Below are 19574 nucleotides of genomic sequence, written 5' to 3'. Positions count from 1 at the left end.
GTATAGAATCAGTTCTTCTCTTAAAGGTACATACACAACAGAGAGTATTCCATCACACTCCTGACTTGTGCCTTGTAGATGGTGGAAAGGCTTTGGGGAGTCAGGAGGTGAGACACTCGCCGCAGAATACCCAGCCTCTGGCCTGCTCTTGTAGCCACAGTATTTATATGGCTGGTCCAGTTCAGTTTCTGATCAATGGTAACCCCCAGGATGTTGATAGTGGGGGATTCAGCGATGGTAATGCCATTGAATGTCAAGGGGAGATGGTTAGAGTCTCGCTTGTTGGAGATGGTCATTGCCTGGCACTTGTGTGGTGTGAATGTTACTTGCCACTTGTCAGCCCAAGTCTGAATGTTGTCCAGGTCTTGCTGCATATGGACAAGGACTGCGTCAGTATCTGACGAGTCTCGAATGGTGCTGAACAGTGTGCAATCATCAGCGAACATCCCCACTTCTGACCTTATGATGGAGGGAAGGTGTGTGTTTCTGGAGTTGCAGTCTTTCGCTACCATTGGCTCTTAGCAAAAATCACATGTCAGGTAATGGACTGCTCGGTTTGTAGTGCCAACCTCTGTAAGGTCAGTTAAACAAAGCTTGTTTGCAGATTCATGCTGCCCAACTGGAGATAAGGTCATAATGCAACTGATTAAACATGCTGCTGATTCTAAATAAAGTAAAACAGTGTTTAAGCAGCTACCTGATGATTTCATCTTACTGTACTAAGCCGTATAGATCAGAGGGTTCCAGGTAGCATAGTGGCTATGCTACTAGACTAGTAATCCAGAAGCCTGAACTAATAATCCGGAGACATGAGTTCTAAATCCCACCACAGCAGCTTGAGAATTTAAATTCCTATTAAATAAATAAATCTGGAATAAAAAGCTAGTATCCGTAATGGTGACCATGAAATTACCGGATTGTCGTAAAAACCCATCTGGTTCACTAATGTCCTTTAGGGAAGGAAATCTGCTGCCCTTACCCGGTCTGGCCTATATGTGACTCCAGACCCACAGCAATGTGGTTGACTCTTAACTGCCCTCTGAAATGGCCTAGCCAGCCACTCAGTTGTATTCAAGAAGGCGGCTCACCACCTTCTCGAGGGTAAGTAGGGATGGGCAATAAATGCTGGACTTGCTGGCTACATCCACATCCCATGAATTCATTTTTTTTAAAAGGTTCAGTTCCTGGACTGTTCCTGGCTGAGATAGCTGGTCTTATTTGAAACACTCCTCAACATTGGGGGGGAGGGCGGGATCGAGTCCGGTTGTGACTCTTCACGGTCAAATAGCGTGCCCACACACTCTGTCTAGGCTCCCTCTTTAGGAGTGATCACTTGGTTGCTAAGTGATGTAGGTGCCCGCGGAATAGCTTCAGGAGAAGAGGGAGAAAATAATCCTAATGAAGATGGATTCTACTTGGAATAATTGAAATCGAGGAGCGATTTGTTTACAAGGTGTCCTAGAGGGGACAGGTTGCAGTTGAATGGCTTGTCTCAGTTCCCGTGGATGTTGATTTTTTTTAATTTTGGGTAATATGCCGGCACTTGACAGATTTTACTCACTGTGCTACATCAAGTTATGAGGCAAAGTTGCAGAGGGAAGGGTGACTGGCAGGGAAACTTGCACCTGAGAGAGAGATCTGTGCATGTAAATGATGCTGTTTCATATTGTCTAGTGTACTCGTGTTGGGACCCAGTCTCCCTCAGTACACTCCTGTTGGTATACAGTCTCCCTCAGTACACTCCTGTTGGTATACAGTCTCCCTCAGTACACTCCTGTTGGTGTACAGTCTCCCTCAGTACACTCCTGTTGGTATACAGTCTCCCTCAGTACACTCCTGTTGGTATACTGTCTCCCTCAGTACACTCCTGTTGGTATACAGCCTCCCTCAGTACACTCCTGTTGGTATACAGTCTCCCTCAGTACACTCCTGTTGGTATACTGTCTCCCTCAGTACACTCCTGTTGGTATACAGTCTCCCTCAGTACACTCCTGTTGGTATACAGTCTCCCTCAGTACACTCCTGTTGGTATACAGTCTCCCTCAGTACACTCCTGTTGGTATACTGTCTCCCTCAGTACACTCCTGTTGGTATACAGCCTCCCTCAGTACACTCCTGTTGGTATACAGTCTCCCTCAGTACACTCCTGTTGGTGCCCAGTCTCCCTCAGTACACTCCTGTTGGTATACAGTCTCCCTCAGTACACTCCTGTTGGTATACTGTCTCCCCCAGTGTACTCCTGTTGGTATACAGTCTCCCTCAGTACACTCCTGTTGGTATACAGTCTCCCTCAGTACACTCCTGTTGGTATGTAGTCTCCCTCAGTACACTCCTGTTGGTATACAGTCTCCCTCAGTACACTCCTGTTGGTATACAGTCTCCCTCAGTACACTCCTGTTGGTATACAGTCTCCCTCAGTACACTCCTGTTGGTATACAGTCTCCCTCAGTACACTCCTGTTGGTATACAGTCTCCCTCAGTACACTCCTGTTGGTATACAGTCTCCCTCAGTACACTCCTGTTGGTATACAGTCTCCCTCAGTACACTCCTGTTGGTATACAGTCTCCCTCAGTACACTCCTGTTGGTACACAGTCTCCCTCAGTACACTCCTGTTGGTATACAGTCTCCCTCAGTACACTCCTGTTGGTATACAGTCTCCCTCAGTACACTCCTGTTGGTATACAGTCTCCCTCAGTACACTCCTGTTGGTACCCAGTCTCCCTCAGTACACTCCTGTTGGTATACAGTCTCCCTCAGTACACTCCTGTTGGTGTACAGTCTCCCTCAGTACACTCCTGTTGGTATACAGTCTCCCTCAGTGCACTCCTGTTGGTATACAGTCTCCCTCAGTACACTCCTGTTGGTATACAGTCTCCCTCAGTACACTCCTGTTGGTATACAGTCTCCCTCAGTACACTCCTGTTGGTACCCAGTCTCCCTCAGTACACTCCTGTTGGTACCCAGTCTCCCTCAGTACACTCCTGTTGGTATACAGTCTCCCTCAGTACACTCCTGTTGGTACCCAGTCTCCCTCAGTACACTCCTGTTGGTATACAGTCTCCCTCAGTACACTCCTGTTGGTATACAGTCTCCCTCAGTACACTCCTGTTGGTATACAGTCTCCCTCAGTACACTCCTGTTGGTATACAGTCTCCCTCAGTACACTCCTGTTGGTATACAGTCTCCCTCAGTACACTCCTGTTGGTATACAGTCTCCCTCAGTACACTCCTGTTGGTACCCAGTCTCCCTCAGTACACTCCTGTTGGTGCCCAGTCTCCCTCAGTACACTCCTGTTGGTATACAGTCTCCCTCAGTACACTCCTGTTGGTATACAGTCTCCCTCAGTACACTCCTGTTGGTATACAGTCTCCCTCAGTACACTCCTGTTGGTACCCAGTCTCCCTCAGTACACTCCTGTTGGTGCCCAGTCTCCCTCAGTACACTCCTGTTGGTATACAGTCTCCCTCAGTACACTCCTGTTGGTATACAGTCTCCCTCAGTACACTCCTGTTGGTGCCCAGTCTCCCTCAGTACACTCCTGTTGGTACACAGTCTCCCCCAGTACACTCCTGTTGGTGTACAGTCTCCCTCAGTACACTCCTGTTGGTATACAGTCTCCCTCAGTACACTCCTGTTGGTATACAGTCTCCCTCAGTACACTCCTGTTGGTACACAGTCTCCCTCAGTACACTCCTGTTGGTATACAGTCTCCCTCAGTACACTCCTGTTGGTATACAGTCTCCCTCAGCACACTCCTGTTGGTATACAGTCTCCCTCAGTACACTCCTGTTGGTATACAGTCTCCCTCAGTACACTCCTGTTGGTATACAGTCTCCCTCAGTACACTCCTGTTGGTATACAGTCTCCCTCAGTACACTCCTGTTGGTATACAGTCTCCCTCAGTACACTCCTGTTGGTATACAGTCTCCCTCGGTACACTCCTGTTGGTATACAGTCTCCCTCAGTACACTCCTGTTGGTATACAGTCTCCCTCAGTACACTCCTGTTGGTGCCCAGTCTCCCTCAGTACACTCCTGCTGGTATACAGTCTCCCTCAGTACACTCCTGTTGGTATACAGTCTCCCCCAGTACACTCCTGTTGGTATACAGTCTCCCTCAGTACACTCCTGTTGGTACCCAGTCTCCCTCAGTACACTCCTGTTGGTGCCCAGTCTCCCTCAGTACACTCCTGTTGGTATACAGTCTCCCTCAGTACACTCCTGTTGGTATACAGTCTCCCTCAGTACACTCCTGTTGGTGCCCAGTCTCCCTCAGTACACTCCTGCTGGTATACAGTCTCCCTCAGTACACTCCTGTTGTTGTAATGCTAGTCTAGTTAATACAATCCAAGTGAACAATAGACTGAAGTGTAGAAGGCAAAAACATATTTGGAAGCTCCATGGAAATATTTGTATTGTTAGAGTCATGTAATGCCAAAACTGGGTGATATTGTTACCAAGGACATCTACATTACAATATAAGAAATAGGAGCAGGAGTTGGTTATACGATCCCTCGAGCCTGCTCCGCCATTCAATAAGATCATGGCAGATCTTCGACCTCAACTCCACTTTCTCACCTGATCCCCATATCCCTTGATTCCCGTAGTGCCTAAGAATCTATCGACCTCTGTCTTGAATATACTCAACGACTGAGCCTCCACAGCCCTCTGGGGTAGAGAATTCCAAAGATTCACAATTCCCTGAGTGAAGAAATGTCTCCTCCTCCCAGTCCTAAATGAGACCTGCTGACAAATAACCAGTGTGGGTAGGCATTAGGTTCAGGCTGATGCTGTTTTACTTTGGCTGTATAAGGGGAAAACTATCAAAACAGGAATAGCTAGACTGTAGGTCCCGCATTGGACTCATCAGTCACCTGAGAACTCATTTTTAATGTGGAAGCAAGTCATCCTCGGTTCTGAGGGACTGCCTAAGAAGCTACAGGAAACTCTCGATTTACCGGCACCTAAATAACCGGAAATCCCTGTTAACCGGCAAAATTCAGGAGTAGGTTCAGGTAAGTTTTACTTCATATTAGTGGGCGTTCCTGGATCTGTGGCTGTCTAACCGGGGTTCCTGCACCTGTTGCTAAGCAACAGGGACGCCTGGATCTTGTGGCCGGGGTTCCTGCACCTGTTGCTAAGCAACAGGGAAGCCTGGATTTGTTGCTGTGTACGGGGCTCTCGTATCTTTTACTATACCTCTCTGTAATCCGGACTTTTTGATAAACCGGCACCGCGCCGGTCCTGTCGGTGCCGGATAATAGAGTTTCCTGTAGATTGTATTGCAGCTGTGAGAGAACTGTAACATCTTGAAGACTTTTAAAATGCAATCTACATTTAATTTGAATTCCTGGATAATTTGAATATTTTTTATTGAGTAAAAAATACTTTGAATTAACGGGAAGCAAAATTCTGCCGGAAATCTGAAATAAAACCAGAAAAAGCTGGGAACGCTCAGCAGGTCAGGCAGCGTCTGTGGAGAAAGGAAGGATAGAGTTAACGTTTCAGCTCTATGACCCTTCATCAGAACCGCAAGATGTTACAGATAAACAGCTTCTAAGGAGGAACAGAGCGAGCCAGGGAGAGGGCAGCGGGAGCAAACAATAAAGTGACCTCGTACACAAAAAACATGATCTGTAAAGTCATTGTGGAGGACAGGAGATGCTTAAAGGAGAGCAGTGATAATAGCGTAAGAGGCAAGAGTGATAGAAATTAGAGAAATGAAAGATATATCCGAGACACAGCGGATATGTGAATGGTTACAGCAGAATAGCAGAGGGGGAGGGAAGCATGGAAATTCTGACAAGTGATGAAGGCTCTGCTGCCACAGTAGTGTGATGTAAGTTAAAGACAGACAGACCCCAGGGGTGCGGACTACCTTCTCGGCCTTGTACAGATAGGGGATCCCCACCCCAAACACTAACCCACGCTCCCTCCCCTAATCCTGGAAGCACCGGCACATCCCCCCCATAAGTTGCCAACACCTGCTGGCTGAGAGAAAATGGGAGCCGTGGTTAAGGTTCGAAATTGTTCAAGTCATTGTTAAGTCCAGAGGGCTGCAAAGTCCCAATTAGAAACTCGAGGTGCTGTTCCTCAAGCTTGCGTTGAGCTTCATCGCAATGGTGTAGGAGGCCAAGGCCAGAGGTCAGTGTGGGGGGGGGGGGGCGGTGTCGAAGAGTGAAAGTGGCAAGTGCCCGGCAGATGTCTGTTTCCTCCATTGAACAATGTGGATAATAGCTGGAACAAGTAATGCTGATGGTCCACAAATGATTTCCTCTTGTGTGCAGAATACAAAATGTCAGCTAGGATAACTCCAGATAAATTTCACAGACCTAAACACGTTGGGCCGGTACAGTTTTTACAGAACGAATCGTCTTTCGCGCAGCAATCTGATCTTTGTGGAGTTATTTGTGGCATGCACTACTATGGAAACTCACCCATATAGAAATAGGTTAGGTAGCTGCCAGGCTAGACCGCACAGCACAGGGGCATTGATTGGCTATTGTGGGCGGAATTTAAGATTGTTTCCTTGTATGAGCTGTCTCCTTGATTTGCTTCCACATTTTCTGCTAAATCATTCCAATGTTTTTAACTTTAGTTGCTCAGGCACTTTGTTAATTAAGGTGACAGTTCAGACACTTCTGGGCCCGGGGAGGTTTTACTATTTTCGTCAATCCCCCCCTCCCCACGCTCCCCGCACTGACCCTTTAACAAGCCTCAGGCCAACAGTAAATACTGCACCGCTGTAATATGTGCTCTCCCCTTTCCAGCTGTCCTTGTGGCCTCTCCCAACGAGATTGCTAATTTATGCTGAATTGCGTACAGTTTTGCGCTCTGGGGCTGTGTTCACTTGCGTCGAACATTTCCAGCTGTCACAGGGAGGCAACTTGTCTTTTTCTGGCTGGTTGGATTTCCGTGCCCAATCCCAAAAGCTACTTAAACTGACTGCACCGTCATTCCCTGTCGGACCTCATTCATAGACTGTAGGTGCTTATTTTGGTTGCTCATCTGTTTAATGTCAAACAAGCAAACTGTTAACTGAGTGAAATGCGAGCGTTTTTATTGCCACTTGTAACTATCTGCAGAAAGAGAGGTGTGAAGCAATGGGCTGGGCTGCGGGTTTGTTCTGGCATTGTAAAGCAGTGATACTCCTAGTATGGTATAGTTATTCCGGTGTGGAATGCACACCTGAAACATTAAGGGGGGAATTTTGCCAGCCCTGAGGAGGCGGGTATGGAGGTGGGACTGCCGGGAAAATGGCAGAAACTGCCGCCTCCGTGTCATCTTCCCGGGAGGCGAGTCCCCGAGTTGCGCTGGGACCCGTCTCCTCGAGGCAGGAAGGGGATTACAGCCAATCAACGCAGTTTTGCGGCGTTTCCCCATTTTACCCCTGCAAGTGTGGGCTTCCCGACGGCTGCGAACCCCGCCAGGGTCAGCGAGGCGAGCAGTGGGTCCGCGGGGGGTGAGAGGGATCAAAATGTCTGCTGTAGAGGTGAGTGATGGGTGCAAGTGTGGAGAGGTCTCCAACACGTCTCCATTGAGAACATCCAGCCCGAACTGTCTGTTCTCTCCACAGATACTGCCTGACCTTCTGAGTGTTTCCAGCATTTTCTGTTTCGTTTCAGATTTCCAGCGTCTGCAATATTTTAACTTTTTGTTTGTACTTACAGTATGTTCACTTGCGGCCTATCCACCACCCCTCCCCCTCACCTGCAGCCCTCTGCACTCCTGCTGCGTGCTGTATGACTGTACCTCAAGCACACTGCTTGATAGTTTTGGGATGTAACCAGAATCAGGAATGGGTCGGGGGGTTGGGGGGGGTGGAGGAGCAGTGGGGGTTGGGGTGTGGTGGTGAGGGGGAAAAGAACTATATTAAAATGGTGAGGGGGGAAAGAACTATATTAAAAATGGAGTTGCTCTATGGTAAATCAGCGAAAATGGGTTTTGAGAAAATCACTGCTGGGATTGTGACACTCAGCAAAGAGTTAACGTTGTCTCTGCTCAATTTTCCCTTCCTTGTGTGCTGAAATTTCTGCAATAAGTTGATTACTTTCTGCAGTGAGAATGTGGAACTCGCTGCCACATGGGAAGCAGATCGTTGTGTAAATGAGGGAGAAGGGAATAGAGGGATACGGGGCTGGGTGAAAAGTGGTAATTAGAATGGGAGAAAGCTTGTATGGAGTATAGACACCAGCATAGAGCGGTTGGGCTGAACAGCCTGTTTCTGTGCTATAGATTTGATGCAATTGCTGCTACCGTTTCAATGCTACTCTTGATTAAGTCACCCATTTGAAAGGACGCTTGCCTGAGCAACAAATTTGTTTTCAATTAGTAGACGACGGAATAGGAAAAACTGAGACAGGATAAGATAGTCTCCAAGAGGTGTCGGCTGTGGTTCAGTGGGTACCACCCTCGCGTGAGTCAGAAGGTTGTGGGTTCAAGTCCCACTCCAGAGACGTGAGCCCAAAAAATCCAGGCTGACACACCAGTACGGTGCTGAGGGAGTGCTGCACTGTTGGAGGTGTCGTCTTTCGGATGAGACGTTAAACCGAGGCCCCCGTCTGCTCTCTCAGATGAATGTAAAAGATCCCACGGCCACTATTTCGAAGAAGAGCAGGGGCGTTATCCCCGGTGACCTGGGCAATATTTATCCCTCAATCAACATCACTAAAACACATGGGCAGCACGGTGGCATAGTGGTTAGCACTGTTGCCTCACAGCGCCAGGGACCCGGGTTCGAATCCAGCCTCGGGTGACTGTCTATGTGGAGTTTGCACGTTCTCCCCGTGTTTGCGTGGGTTTTCTCCGGGTGCTCCGGTTTCCTCCCACAGTCCAAAGATGTGCGGGTTAGGTTGATTGGCTATGATAAATTGACCCTTAGTGTTAGGGGGATTAAATACGTGGGGTTACGGGGATAGGGTGGGATATGTGTTGGTGTAGGGGTTACGGGGATCGGATGGGACATGTGTCGGTGCAGGCTCGATGGGCTGAAATGGCCTCTGTCTGCACTGTGGGGTCTCTGTCTGCACTGTGGGGTTTCTGTGATTCTGAGATTATCTGGCCATTATCACATTGCTGTTTGTGGGAGCTTGCTGTGTGCAAATTGGCTGCCGCAATTCCTACATTACAACAGTGACTACACTTCAAAAAAAGTACTTCATTGGTTGTAAAGCGCTTTGGGACGTCCGGTGGTCGTGAAAGGAGTTATATAAATAAACAGAAAGTCTTTCTTTTTCTATCAGTACCTGTAATGGTGCCGTCCTCCATTGATGTTTTGCAGGTAGTTGTGTAACGTGAGAACATGGCAGAAGCTCATCAGGCCGTCGCATTTCAGTTCACAGTCACCCCAGAGGGCATCGACCTCCAACTCAGCCACAATGCATTGAAAGAGATCTACCTCTCGGGCATCAGGGCCTGGAAGAAGAAATGTATCAGACTCAAGGTGAGTGCTTTCCATTCAAAATGAAGTCTACCCATAGAGTGAACCCTCTGCTTATATTTTTTTTATTCGTTCCTGGGATGTGGGCGTCACTGGCAAGGCCAGCATTTATTACCCATCCCTAATTGCCCCTTGAGAAGGTGGTGGTGAGCCGCCTTCTTGAACCGCTGCAGTCCGTATGGTGAAGGTACTCCCGCAGTGCTGTTAGGGAGGGCGCTCTAGGATTTTGACCCAGCGACAATGAAGGAACGGCGATGTATTTCCAAGTCAGGATGGTGTGTGACCTGGAGGTGGTGGTGTTCCCATGCACCTGCTGCCCTTGTCCTTCTAGGTGGAAGAGGTCGCGGGTTTGGGAGGTGCTGCCGAAGAAGCCTTGGCGAGTTGCTGCAGTGCATCTTGTAGATGGTACACACTGCAGCCACGGTACGCCGGTGGTGGAGGGAGTGAATGTTTAAGGTGGTGGATGGGGTGCCAATCAAGCGGGCTGCTTTGTCCTGGATGGTGAGTATGATCATGAGTACAACATTTTGGGGAATAATTCATCAAGGCAGTATCAGCAAAAGCATTGGAGTTGTTCAAAATATGCCATGACGGGGGTAGTCAATGTACTGCAGGGTCATGCTTTGTCGGGTCTTTCCTCAATTGCGGCAACCAAAGGAGTTTCCCCCCGCCGCCGCATGCCCCATCTCGCCCCAAGAAAGAGCACATCCTCGAACTCACATCATCTTGTAGCCGGTGACAACAATATTCACAGAGGTCCTGGAAGGGGGGGATCGACTGCCTGCTCTCTTAGGATGGTGAAACCGAAGAAGAAAGAGGATAAATAGAAAATAAATTAAAACAGAGGCAGACATCCCTGCTGCATTTGAGCTGATACTGCTCCATAATGGGGCATATGTGAGGTTTTCTGTGTCTGGTGCTGGTTTCTATAAATATACATTTTTTAAATAAGGTTTGAGAAATGAAAGGATAATTTAACATTACTGTATATATAATGCTGGGAAATTTTAGAAGATGGTTTTGTTACCCCACTGTAAGATGTGGCAGTGTGTGATCTGACAAAAGCTCATGCATACAGAGGTGCAAACTTCCTCCCTTCCTGCATTAAAGGGTTTTTTTTTTTAACGTGTTATGTTTTTTTTTTCCTTTGCCTCTCTGCAGAACAACTTTGTGAGCGGTGTTTACCCTGCTAGCCCATCCAGCTGGCTTTTTGTGGCGTTGACTGTAGTCGGTACGATGTATACAAAAGTCGATCCCTCGATGGGGATGATCGCCAAGCTCAAGGACCACCTCCCTCTAAGGTGAGCAATTCTCAGCGACTTGGATTTGAGCTTCACTTGAATGATTGGAGCGCAGCGGTCTGGAGCGCCTGTGCAGGCGGCTCACCGGCTTTTAAATGGAAAAACAGCGCATGCGCGGAAATTTGAATAGGCCACACAGCCCAAAAACTAAAATTGGAGGGAAAATTGCTTCGGACGTTTTGCTACGTTAAAGGCTTTTGGACTCCGGTTACCCTTGGTTTTTAAAGTAAAAGACAAACCAAGCCTCCCCCCCCCCTGATCACCCAGCAGTGGGATTTGTTAAGAAGGGACACTCGCACTTGTGTACTCTGTAACTCCTTCAGTCTGCCAAGCCCAAAGGTCCACAGGAAGACTTGGTGACTCCAAACAGGGAGATTCACGGGCACGGATACGGAATATGGGCCGTTTTTAGCGCTCAGTTTTCGAAACAGATCTTGGCACTTTACTGAAGCTCCTTAGAACCAGTGTTCCCTTTAAGCTGCGTGGCCGCGCGGTGGTCTGGCGCTCCCGCGCAGCCAGCTCACCGGCTTTTAAATGGAAAAACCACGCGTGTGCGGAGTTTTGAACGGGCCTCGCAGCCCAGTAACTAAAATGCGAGGGAACATTGCTTAGAATGTTTTACTACGTTAAAGGTGCTATATAAATACAAGTTCTTGTTGAATGCTGTCACTGCACTGAAACGCACAATCAATAATACAGAAATAAAGAAAACCCGTAACAATACAGATATATAGAAACTAGATGACAAGAGTATCAGACTGTTAAATGACATCCATCCTGACCTCTCAATATGCTGTGAGCCCCAGTTTAAAATATGATGAACAAAGTGTTTTACCAGCGTGCCTCTTATGGAAACATTTGTATTTAATAAAAGCACAAATTAAAGGAATAGAAGTACTGGAACAAGCACCCATGTCAAAGTTGAATTGAACAAGACACCACTAGACCGCTTTCTTTGATGTAGGCCTAATTTTTACTCTTGATTCTGGCAGCTGCTTATGTGTTATTTGAGTAAACACTGGGGAAAGGGAGAGAAGAACTGGGTCCTTGGATGCATTAAACATTTTTTAAAAAACTTCCAGATACTTAAGCTGAACTGGGTTATCGGCAGTAGTGGTATGCAGGGGTAGTGATGTGAGACCAAGGTAGGAGTGTGACAACAATAACATGGATTTATATAGCGCCTTTAATGTAGTAAAACATCCCAAGGCGCTTCACAGGAGCGATTATCAAACAAAGTTTGACACCGAGCCGCATAAGGAGATATTAGGACAGGTGACCAAAAGCCTGGTCAAAGAGGTAGGTTTTAAGGAGCGTCTTAAAGAAGGAGAGAGAGGCGGAGAGGTTTAGGGAGGGAATTCCAGAGCGTAGGGCCTCGGCAGCTGAAGGCACAACCACCATTGGTGGGGGGGGGGTGCGAAGGAAATCGGAAATGGGCAAGAGGCCGGAATTGGAGGCGCGTAGGGGTGGAGGAGGCCACAGAAATAGGGACATGCTACCCTACAGGCAGCGCTAAGAAGACATACTAGAGACTTCAGCATGCTCAGACTGCATGCTCGAATGTTGTGGCAACTATTGTAGCCTGAGGGATGGCATGGGGTGAAAGTAGAAAATGGAAGGGGACCCCAGAATGTAACCACGAATCAGTGTCCTGAACTAACATACAAGTGTCCGTTTGGCTCAGTGGTAGCAATACCACCGTGTGTCGCCTGCTTTTTCTTCCTATATGCAGTAATTTATACTTGTCTGCATTAAATTTCATCCACAATTGTTCTGCCCACTTAAATAGTTGATTCAACTCATTGCTAAGCTTTCTCCTTCGATTCCACTGCCCCTCCTAGTTTGGTATCACGTGCAAAATTGGCAACTTTGCATTGAGTTTCCGAATTCAGGACATTTATGTAAATTAGAACAAAATAGTGATCTCTACACTGAGTCCTGAGGTACCCCAGTTAGTACTTCACACCCCTCCTGACTTTGACAGAACTCTCTTAACGAGTACTTGTTTGCTACCCTACAGCCAATTTCTCACCCATTCCCAGGGTTTGCTCTGAATCCCCGCGGCTTTGGATTTAACTGATAGCCTTGTGCGGAGCTTTGTCAAAAGCCTTTTGGAAGCCAAGGCACATCACGTCATAGAGCTGCACAATAACCCATGTCCCATGATGAGCAGGCGGAAAATCTAACGGGAACGAACGTGAGGCGTGAGCCAGTCAGTCAGCCGGCCAGTCACCGACCAGAACAAAAAAAAATCACAGAGGCCGGATTGTTTAACCTGGAGACCCACTGGGAGCAAGGTGTGGGGGCCCAGTAGAGCACGGGAAACCCGGGGTTGACGTCACGGACAGGTTCCCCCGCCCGGAGGTCAGCCTGATTGGCAGGCTGTCTTCCAGTCAGGTGGGGAATGCTGGACAAGAGGCCGCAACCCCCGGTAGGAGCGAGCCCCGACTCCAGAGGAAGACTCCTGCTCCTCCCGGCCCACAAGGATTGCTCCTCAAGGCTGCCCTCGCCTCGCTTCGCCTCGCTGCAGCTGCCAGAATTCCTGAGGCCCAGGAACCCCGGCCGGCCACAGTTAAACCTACAAATTCGAGGCTTCCAGCCTAATTATCATATTTAAAGTTAAAACCGGATGTGGGCCGGTTGCGGTCGGGATTTATATTTTTTACACTTTAACGTCCCATGGGTTAAAATTCCCCCCCATAGAGACCAAGGGGGTCATTGTAACCTAACCTGTCTGTCGGGAAACTGATGGGATGAGGCTAGTTTTACACCCCACCCAATTTACTCTCCATTGAAGTCACACGTAGGCAGGTTTCCTTCCCTAAAGGACATTAGTGAACCAACAGCTTCATGGCCACTTTTACTGATGCCAGCTTTTTATTTCCAGATTTAAAAAAACACTGAGTTCGAATTCTCAAACTGCCATGGTGAGCTTTGAACTCATGTTCTCGAGATTACTAGTCCAGTAACATAACCATACCCTAAAGATCCCATGACACTATTTAGAGGAGAGTTCTGGAATCCTGGCCAATATTCCTCTTTCAGCCAACGCCGCCAAGACAGCTGAACTGGCCTTTGCTGCTTGTGGGAGCTTGCTGTGCACACATTAGCTGCCGCACTTCCCTTCAAACCAACAGTAACTACACTTCAAGAGCTCTTCGTAGGCTTTGGGATGCCCCGAACATTCTTTATTTTTCTTCTTTTACAACCACGTTTTAACGTGTTGTGTTTTCTGTTTGTCTTTTACAGAAGATACTTGTCACACCAGGGTCAAAGCATGGTGAGCGCGCTGCTGTTTGCAACAGGGCTGTGGCTGGCACTGATTTTTGTGATGCAGCAGATCCTCAAAAACCTCCTCTCCTACCATGGCTGGATGTTTGAAGAGCACGGCAAGGTGTCCCCTACCACCAAAGTCTGGTTTGTAAGTACTGACGCATCACCTTAATGTCACGGTCCCATGCTTCCCATTTTCTCCCTATCGCATACTCCCTGTAGCTGCTCTCGTGAAGGTGTCAACTGCTTGCTGGAGATGCAGTTCCACTGGCCGCCTCTGGTACCTTGTCCAAGTAGTCATGTGTGAGCATGACCATGAATGTTGACAATGACATTCGACCACGGGAGATATAGCAACATAGGAACAGGAGGAGGCCATTTAGCCTCTCGACCCTGTTCCGCCATTTAATGAGATCATAGCTGATCTGTGACCTGACTCCATCGACCTGCCTTTGCCCCATATCCCTTAATACCTTTGGTTAACAAAAATCCATCAATCTCAGAATTAAAATTAACAATTGATCTCACATCAATTGCCATTTGCGGAAGAGAGTTCCAAACTTCTACCACCCTTTGTGTGTAGAAGTGTTTCCGAACTTCACTCCTGAAAGGTCTGGCTCTAATTTTTAGACTCTGCCCCCTCGTCCTAGACTCCCCAACCAGCGGAAATAGTTTCTCTCTATCTACCCTGTCTGTTCCCCTTAATATCTTGAAAACTTCGATCAGATCACCCCATAACCTTCTAAATTCCAGGGAATACAACCCGAGTTTGTGAAATCTCTCCTCGTAACTTAACCCTTGGAGTCCGGGTATCATTCTGGTAAACCTACGCTACACTCCCTCCAAGGCCAATATATCCTTCCTAAGATGTGGTGCCCAGAACTGCTCACAGTGCTCCAGGTGTGGTCTAACCAGGGCTTTGTCCAGCTGCAGCATAACTTCTACCCCCTTGTACTCTAGTCCTCGAGATATTCCATTAGCCTTTCTGATTATTTTCTGTACCTGTCCAGGACATTTTAATGATATCACAGCTGAGCCAAATTCTGTGCTTGTCTACCATCCACCGATGTGCTCTTGCAGCAGGAATCGCTTTATAGACATCAGGAGTGGGAGCCTGGTTGACTTCCCTCTTCTGTGCTAATGCCTATTGTAGCGCACCGACCATTGCTGTGGCTCAGACCCTCCACCACCGGCGTACCGTGGCTGCAGTGTGTACCCGCTACAAGATGCACTGCAGCAACTCGCCAAGGCTTCTTCGGCAGCACCTCCCAAACCCCCGACCTCTTCCACCTAGAAGGACAAGGGCAGCAGGCGCATGGGAACACCACCACCTCCAAGTTCCCCTCCAAGTCACACACACCATCCCGACTTGGAAATATATCGGCCGTTCCATCGTCGTCGCTGGGTCAAAATCCTGGAACTCCCTCCCTAACAGCACTGTGGGAGCACCTTCACCACACGGACTGCAGTGGTTCAAGAAGGCGGCTCACCACCACCTTCTCAAGGGCAATTAGGGATGGGCAATAAATGCTGGCCTTGCCAGCAACGCCCACATCCCATGAATAAATTAAAAAAATTAGCACAGACTGTGGTTTGAACTTGGGACTTTCATGTTCTGTGCATCTTAATTACTCACCACCTTACCCAGCTGAATTTATCCAATGATGAGACAATAGCAATAGGAAGAGTAATATTTAAAAGACCATGAAATTCAAACAGAAGAAACTATTGAGTAAGAAATACAAACACAAATAGAACTGAGTTACCTGAGCTTACTAGGCTGGATTGCCATGACTTGTGCGCTGCGGGTGGCGCTCGAGTCTTTGTCCGAAAGACGGAACCTCTGACAGTACAGCACTCCCTCTGTACTGCATTTATCGTGTTAGCCATGGCTCAGTGGGTAGCACCCTCGCCTCTGAGTCAGAAGGTTGTGGGTTCCAGTCCCACTCCAGAGGCTTGAGCATAAAAATGTAGGCTGACATTCCAAGTGCAGCACTGAGGGAGCGCTGCACTGTCGGAGGTGCTGTCTTTCGGCTGAGACATTAAACGAGGCCCCGTCTGCTCTCTCAGATGGATGTAAAAGATCCCATGGCACTATTTTGAAGAAGAGCTGGGGAGTTCCTGGCCAATATTTACCCCTCAATTGCTAAAACAGGTTATCTGGTCATTGTCACATTGCTGTTTGTGGGAGCTTGCTTTATGAAAATTGGTTGCTGCTTTTCCTACAACAGTGACTACACTTCAAAAAGTACTCCATTGGCTGTAAAGCGCTTTGGGACGTCCGGTGGTTGTGAAAGGCGCTATGTAAATGCAAGTCTTTCTTTCTTTGATTAGACACCCTTGCATTCAGCAATGGAAACCAGGACGGCCCCACTCTTGATTCCCTCGCTAAGTTGATCCCAGCTGGGCTAGAAGTTGGGAGTGTTAGAGTGGCCTCAGTGCCCTGGTCTCGGGGAGAGGAGAAATCTTCCAGGGTTGCCGCTCCTGATCACCATCCCTTACCCCTGATGCGGAGTGCTATTGTGTGGATCTTGGGTGAGGACAGGCTGAGCTGTGATAGCCCCCACGAGTGAGTAACCTGCCAACGCTGGCTGATTCATCTCGCACGCGAAAGATGGCTACTTGGGGTCTGAGCGGGTGCCCAGCGCCAGTGGATCTGCACCTCCGAAGGAGTCGGTCCTTCGGCAAAGTCCGGAAGTAAAGCTGGAAAGAAAGAAAAATAACTTGTGATTTTGTATTTCTTTTTCAGACTCTGGTGAAGATCTTCTCGGGCCGTAAACCGATGTTATACAGTTTCCAGAACTCCCTCCCACGTCTGCCTGTTCCACCCGTAAAAGACACCTTGCGACGGGTAAGATGAAGGGCTGTAATAGCCAAGCAAAGTTTGGCTAGCTGTGGGGCAAGAACAAAGTACTTGAATCAACTCTCAACCTATTCAAGTACAAAACCTATGAATCCTTAACTTGAGCCTCTTTAACGCTAGGTTCTAAGGCTAAATGAGATTTTGTTGGTATGCTTGAGAGTCTGGGAGAAACACCAGGGAGTTATATACAGGAAACTTTCTGGTATCCGGCACAGACGGGACCGACGTGGTGCCGGTTCATCAACAATTCCGGATAACCGAACGCTATAGTTAAAACATACGGAGCTCCTGAGCTCCGTATCGAGCAACAAACCCTGTTGCTTAGCAACAAACCCAGCTTCAAAACAATCAGCACAGCTTGCAAGCGTCTCTGTAGCTTAGCAACAGCTTCAGTTAGACGCTTGCACAGCCAGAATGAGTAAAAAAAAAGTAACTAAAAGTAAAAAAAGTTACCTGAACCGACTCCTGAATTTTGCCGGTTAACCGACATTTCCGGTTATTTAGTGGCCAGTTAATCGAAAGTTTCCTGTAACAAGATACAGCTGGGACAGAAACCTGGAATTGGGACAAAGCAAAGTTATAGTTGGGGTAGTTTAAGATATTCTGTTTTTGTTTTAGGTAGGATTTTCCTTATTGATGCATGATTAATTTTAATTGCTCCACCATTGGTGGCCGTGCCTTCAGTTGCCAGGGCCCTAAGCTCTGGAATTCCCTCCCTAAACCTCTCCGCCTCTCTACCTCTCTTTCCTCATTTAAGATGCTCCTTAAAACCTACCTCTTTGACCAAGCTTTTGGTCACCTGCCCATATATCTCCTTATGTGGCTCGGTGTCAAATTTGATTTGATAACACTCCTGTGAAGCGCCGTGGGACATTTTACTACATTAAAGGCGCTGTATAAATGCAAGTTGTTATTGTTGTTTAATATCGTAATGTTTCAGCCTTGGTTACAAGGTACTATGCACTTGTCCTTGAAAATGCTTTATGTTTAGAGTTCCCTTCTACCCCCCAAAAAACAACTGCTAAAGTTTATATTTAAGTTTAGAAATTCGGTTGGTTAGCACCTCCCGTTAGCGCCTCCGGGGGCGATAATGGGGCGCCAACGACTTAACGACCGGGCGTGGTGAGATGAACGACTCCCGCTAACTTGGCCGAGAGGTTTGCAGCGGCAGTAACACTTTGCGCCACGATCTCCTGCGCCTGGAGATCGTGATGTCATTGGTGTGCGTAGCGCCCCGGACCCGAGCTTCGGTTCCGCCCCCTGCAGCATCGCCAGGCGACAACACCGACAGCTGCAGGAGGCGTTGTTCGGGGAGGCCGGGCGCGCAAATAAAAGAGGATGTTGGCGCGGGTAGGAGAAAAATTTTAACAGCGCTTCAAGTGATTTTTTTCCATTGCTCCTGGGCCGCGATCGATCAGTCCGGCGCTCTGCTGGAGTGCATGGGGCCGACCAGGCCGGATCGCGGCTGCCGTCGAGGACCAGCTAACTGGTCCCAATGCAGAGCCTGCAGCGATGGCCCTTCCCTTTAAGGGAGGGAAGGAGCCTCAGATCTCGGCTCCGCCTGCGTCCTTTAGCGCGCCAGGAAAGAAATGGAGCGCTTGATTTAGCACGCCACTTCCTTCCTGGAGCGCTAACACTGAATTTCGCGGGAGTCGACAATGATTAGCGCCTGGCGCTAATTCTTCAACTTTTTTTAATTTTAGTGCCCCAGCCGGGGCAATAGCGAATTTCTAGCCCTTTAAAGAGTGATAGTAAATCTCGGGTGTGAGATCTGTTGCGGGAGGCACCTCACTTCTCCATTCAGCATGTCAGGAGGCCATCGAATGCATAGCCAAGCTAGAAATCCCATTATAAGCTTTTCCCGCCATACAAAACAACAAGAGGATGAATATACTTCCACTAATTGTCATCGAGCAGCAGATTGTAAACTTGAGAGAAGCACAATGATGCATTACATAGTACAGCCGGGGGGAGAAAAATTTAAGACCAAAATGCTTCAACACATCACGGAATGTGTGACCTGGACCTCACACTGAGCTGGACCACTCGAATGGTCCTTTTCCTATTCCTGCACTTCTTATTTTCTTACCTCTGTGACTTTAACCCCCAACATTCACAGCCAGAAGGCTCCTCCAGCCTACACTAGCTTTTGTACACATAGCTGCAGTAGTTTATTGGCAGATCTTGTGTGCTCTTTAGTGAGTGTGTTTGAAAAGTGTTTATTTTTTTCCCCTGTTTTCTCCCCCCCACCCCCTTCAAGTTTTTGGAGTCGGTGAAGCCTCTGATGAACGAAGAGGACTTCCGACGGACAAAGGCCTTGGCGAAAGACTTTGAACGGAACCTGGGAGCTCGGCTGCAGTGGTACCTTAAACTCAAGTCTTGGTGGGCTGCCAACTATGTGAGTTAAGTGCTGGATTTTAGTTAAATAATGCCTTCTAAAATGGATGTCTGCATATTTTTCCACACAAGGGCCCGTGTAGATTAAAAGTTAATTGGGCTGCTTTCAGTAACTAGCTGAAGGTACTGATTTGGTCTTTCTTGACTGAATCAAGCCTTGGATGGGAGTTTTTGCAATTGGAGTGGTGCAGGCTGTTGATTCTTTGTGCTCAGTTAATAGGAGAGACTGGAGAAACTGGGGTTGCTCTCCTTAGAGCAGAGAAGGTTAAGGGGCGATTTGATAGAGGCGTTCAAAATCA

The 19574-nt window shown here is 48.0% G+C and overlaps 1 protein-coding gene across 5 annotated transcripts in view; it reads left to right on the top strand.

The window, feature by feature from the left end:
* LOC147099504 (carnitine O-palmitoyltransferase 1, liver isoform-like) overlaps positions 1 to 19574 on the top strand; it is a 117291-nt gene that overhangs the window by 38511 nt on the left and 59206 nt on the right. For all 5 annotated transcript variants that reach the window (XM_085969701.1, XM_085969702.1, XM_085969698.1 and 2 more), the window contains exons 2-6: positions 9283 to 9444; positions 10603 to 10742; positions 13992 to 14163; positions 16765 to 16866; positions 19139 to 19276. In XM_085969701.1, the coding sequence (XP_085825827.1) occupies positions 9304 to 9444; positions 10603 to 10742; positions 13992 to 14163; positions 16765 to 16866; positions 19139 to 19276 (693 nt within the window). In that variant the 5' untranslated portion in view covers positions 9283 to 9303. The remainder of the gene's footprint in view (positions 1 to 9282; positions 9445 to 10602; positions 10743 to 13991; positions 14164 to 16764; positions 16867 to 19138; positions 19277 to 19574) is intronic.

This window comes from Somniosus microcephalus, chromosome 28, assembly GCF_052327205.1.
Source record: "Somniosus microcephalus isolate GS21.2 chromosome 28, FLI_Smic_1.0, whole genome shotgun sequence".
Taxonomy (NCBI): Eukaryota; Metazoa; Chordata; class Chondrichthyes; order Squaliformes; family Somniosidae; genus Somniosus; species Somniosus microcephalus.
The sequence above is the reverse complement of the archived record's forward strand: the minus strand, read 5'-3'. Positions and strand labels throughout refer to the sequence as shown.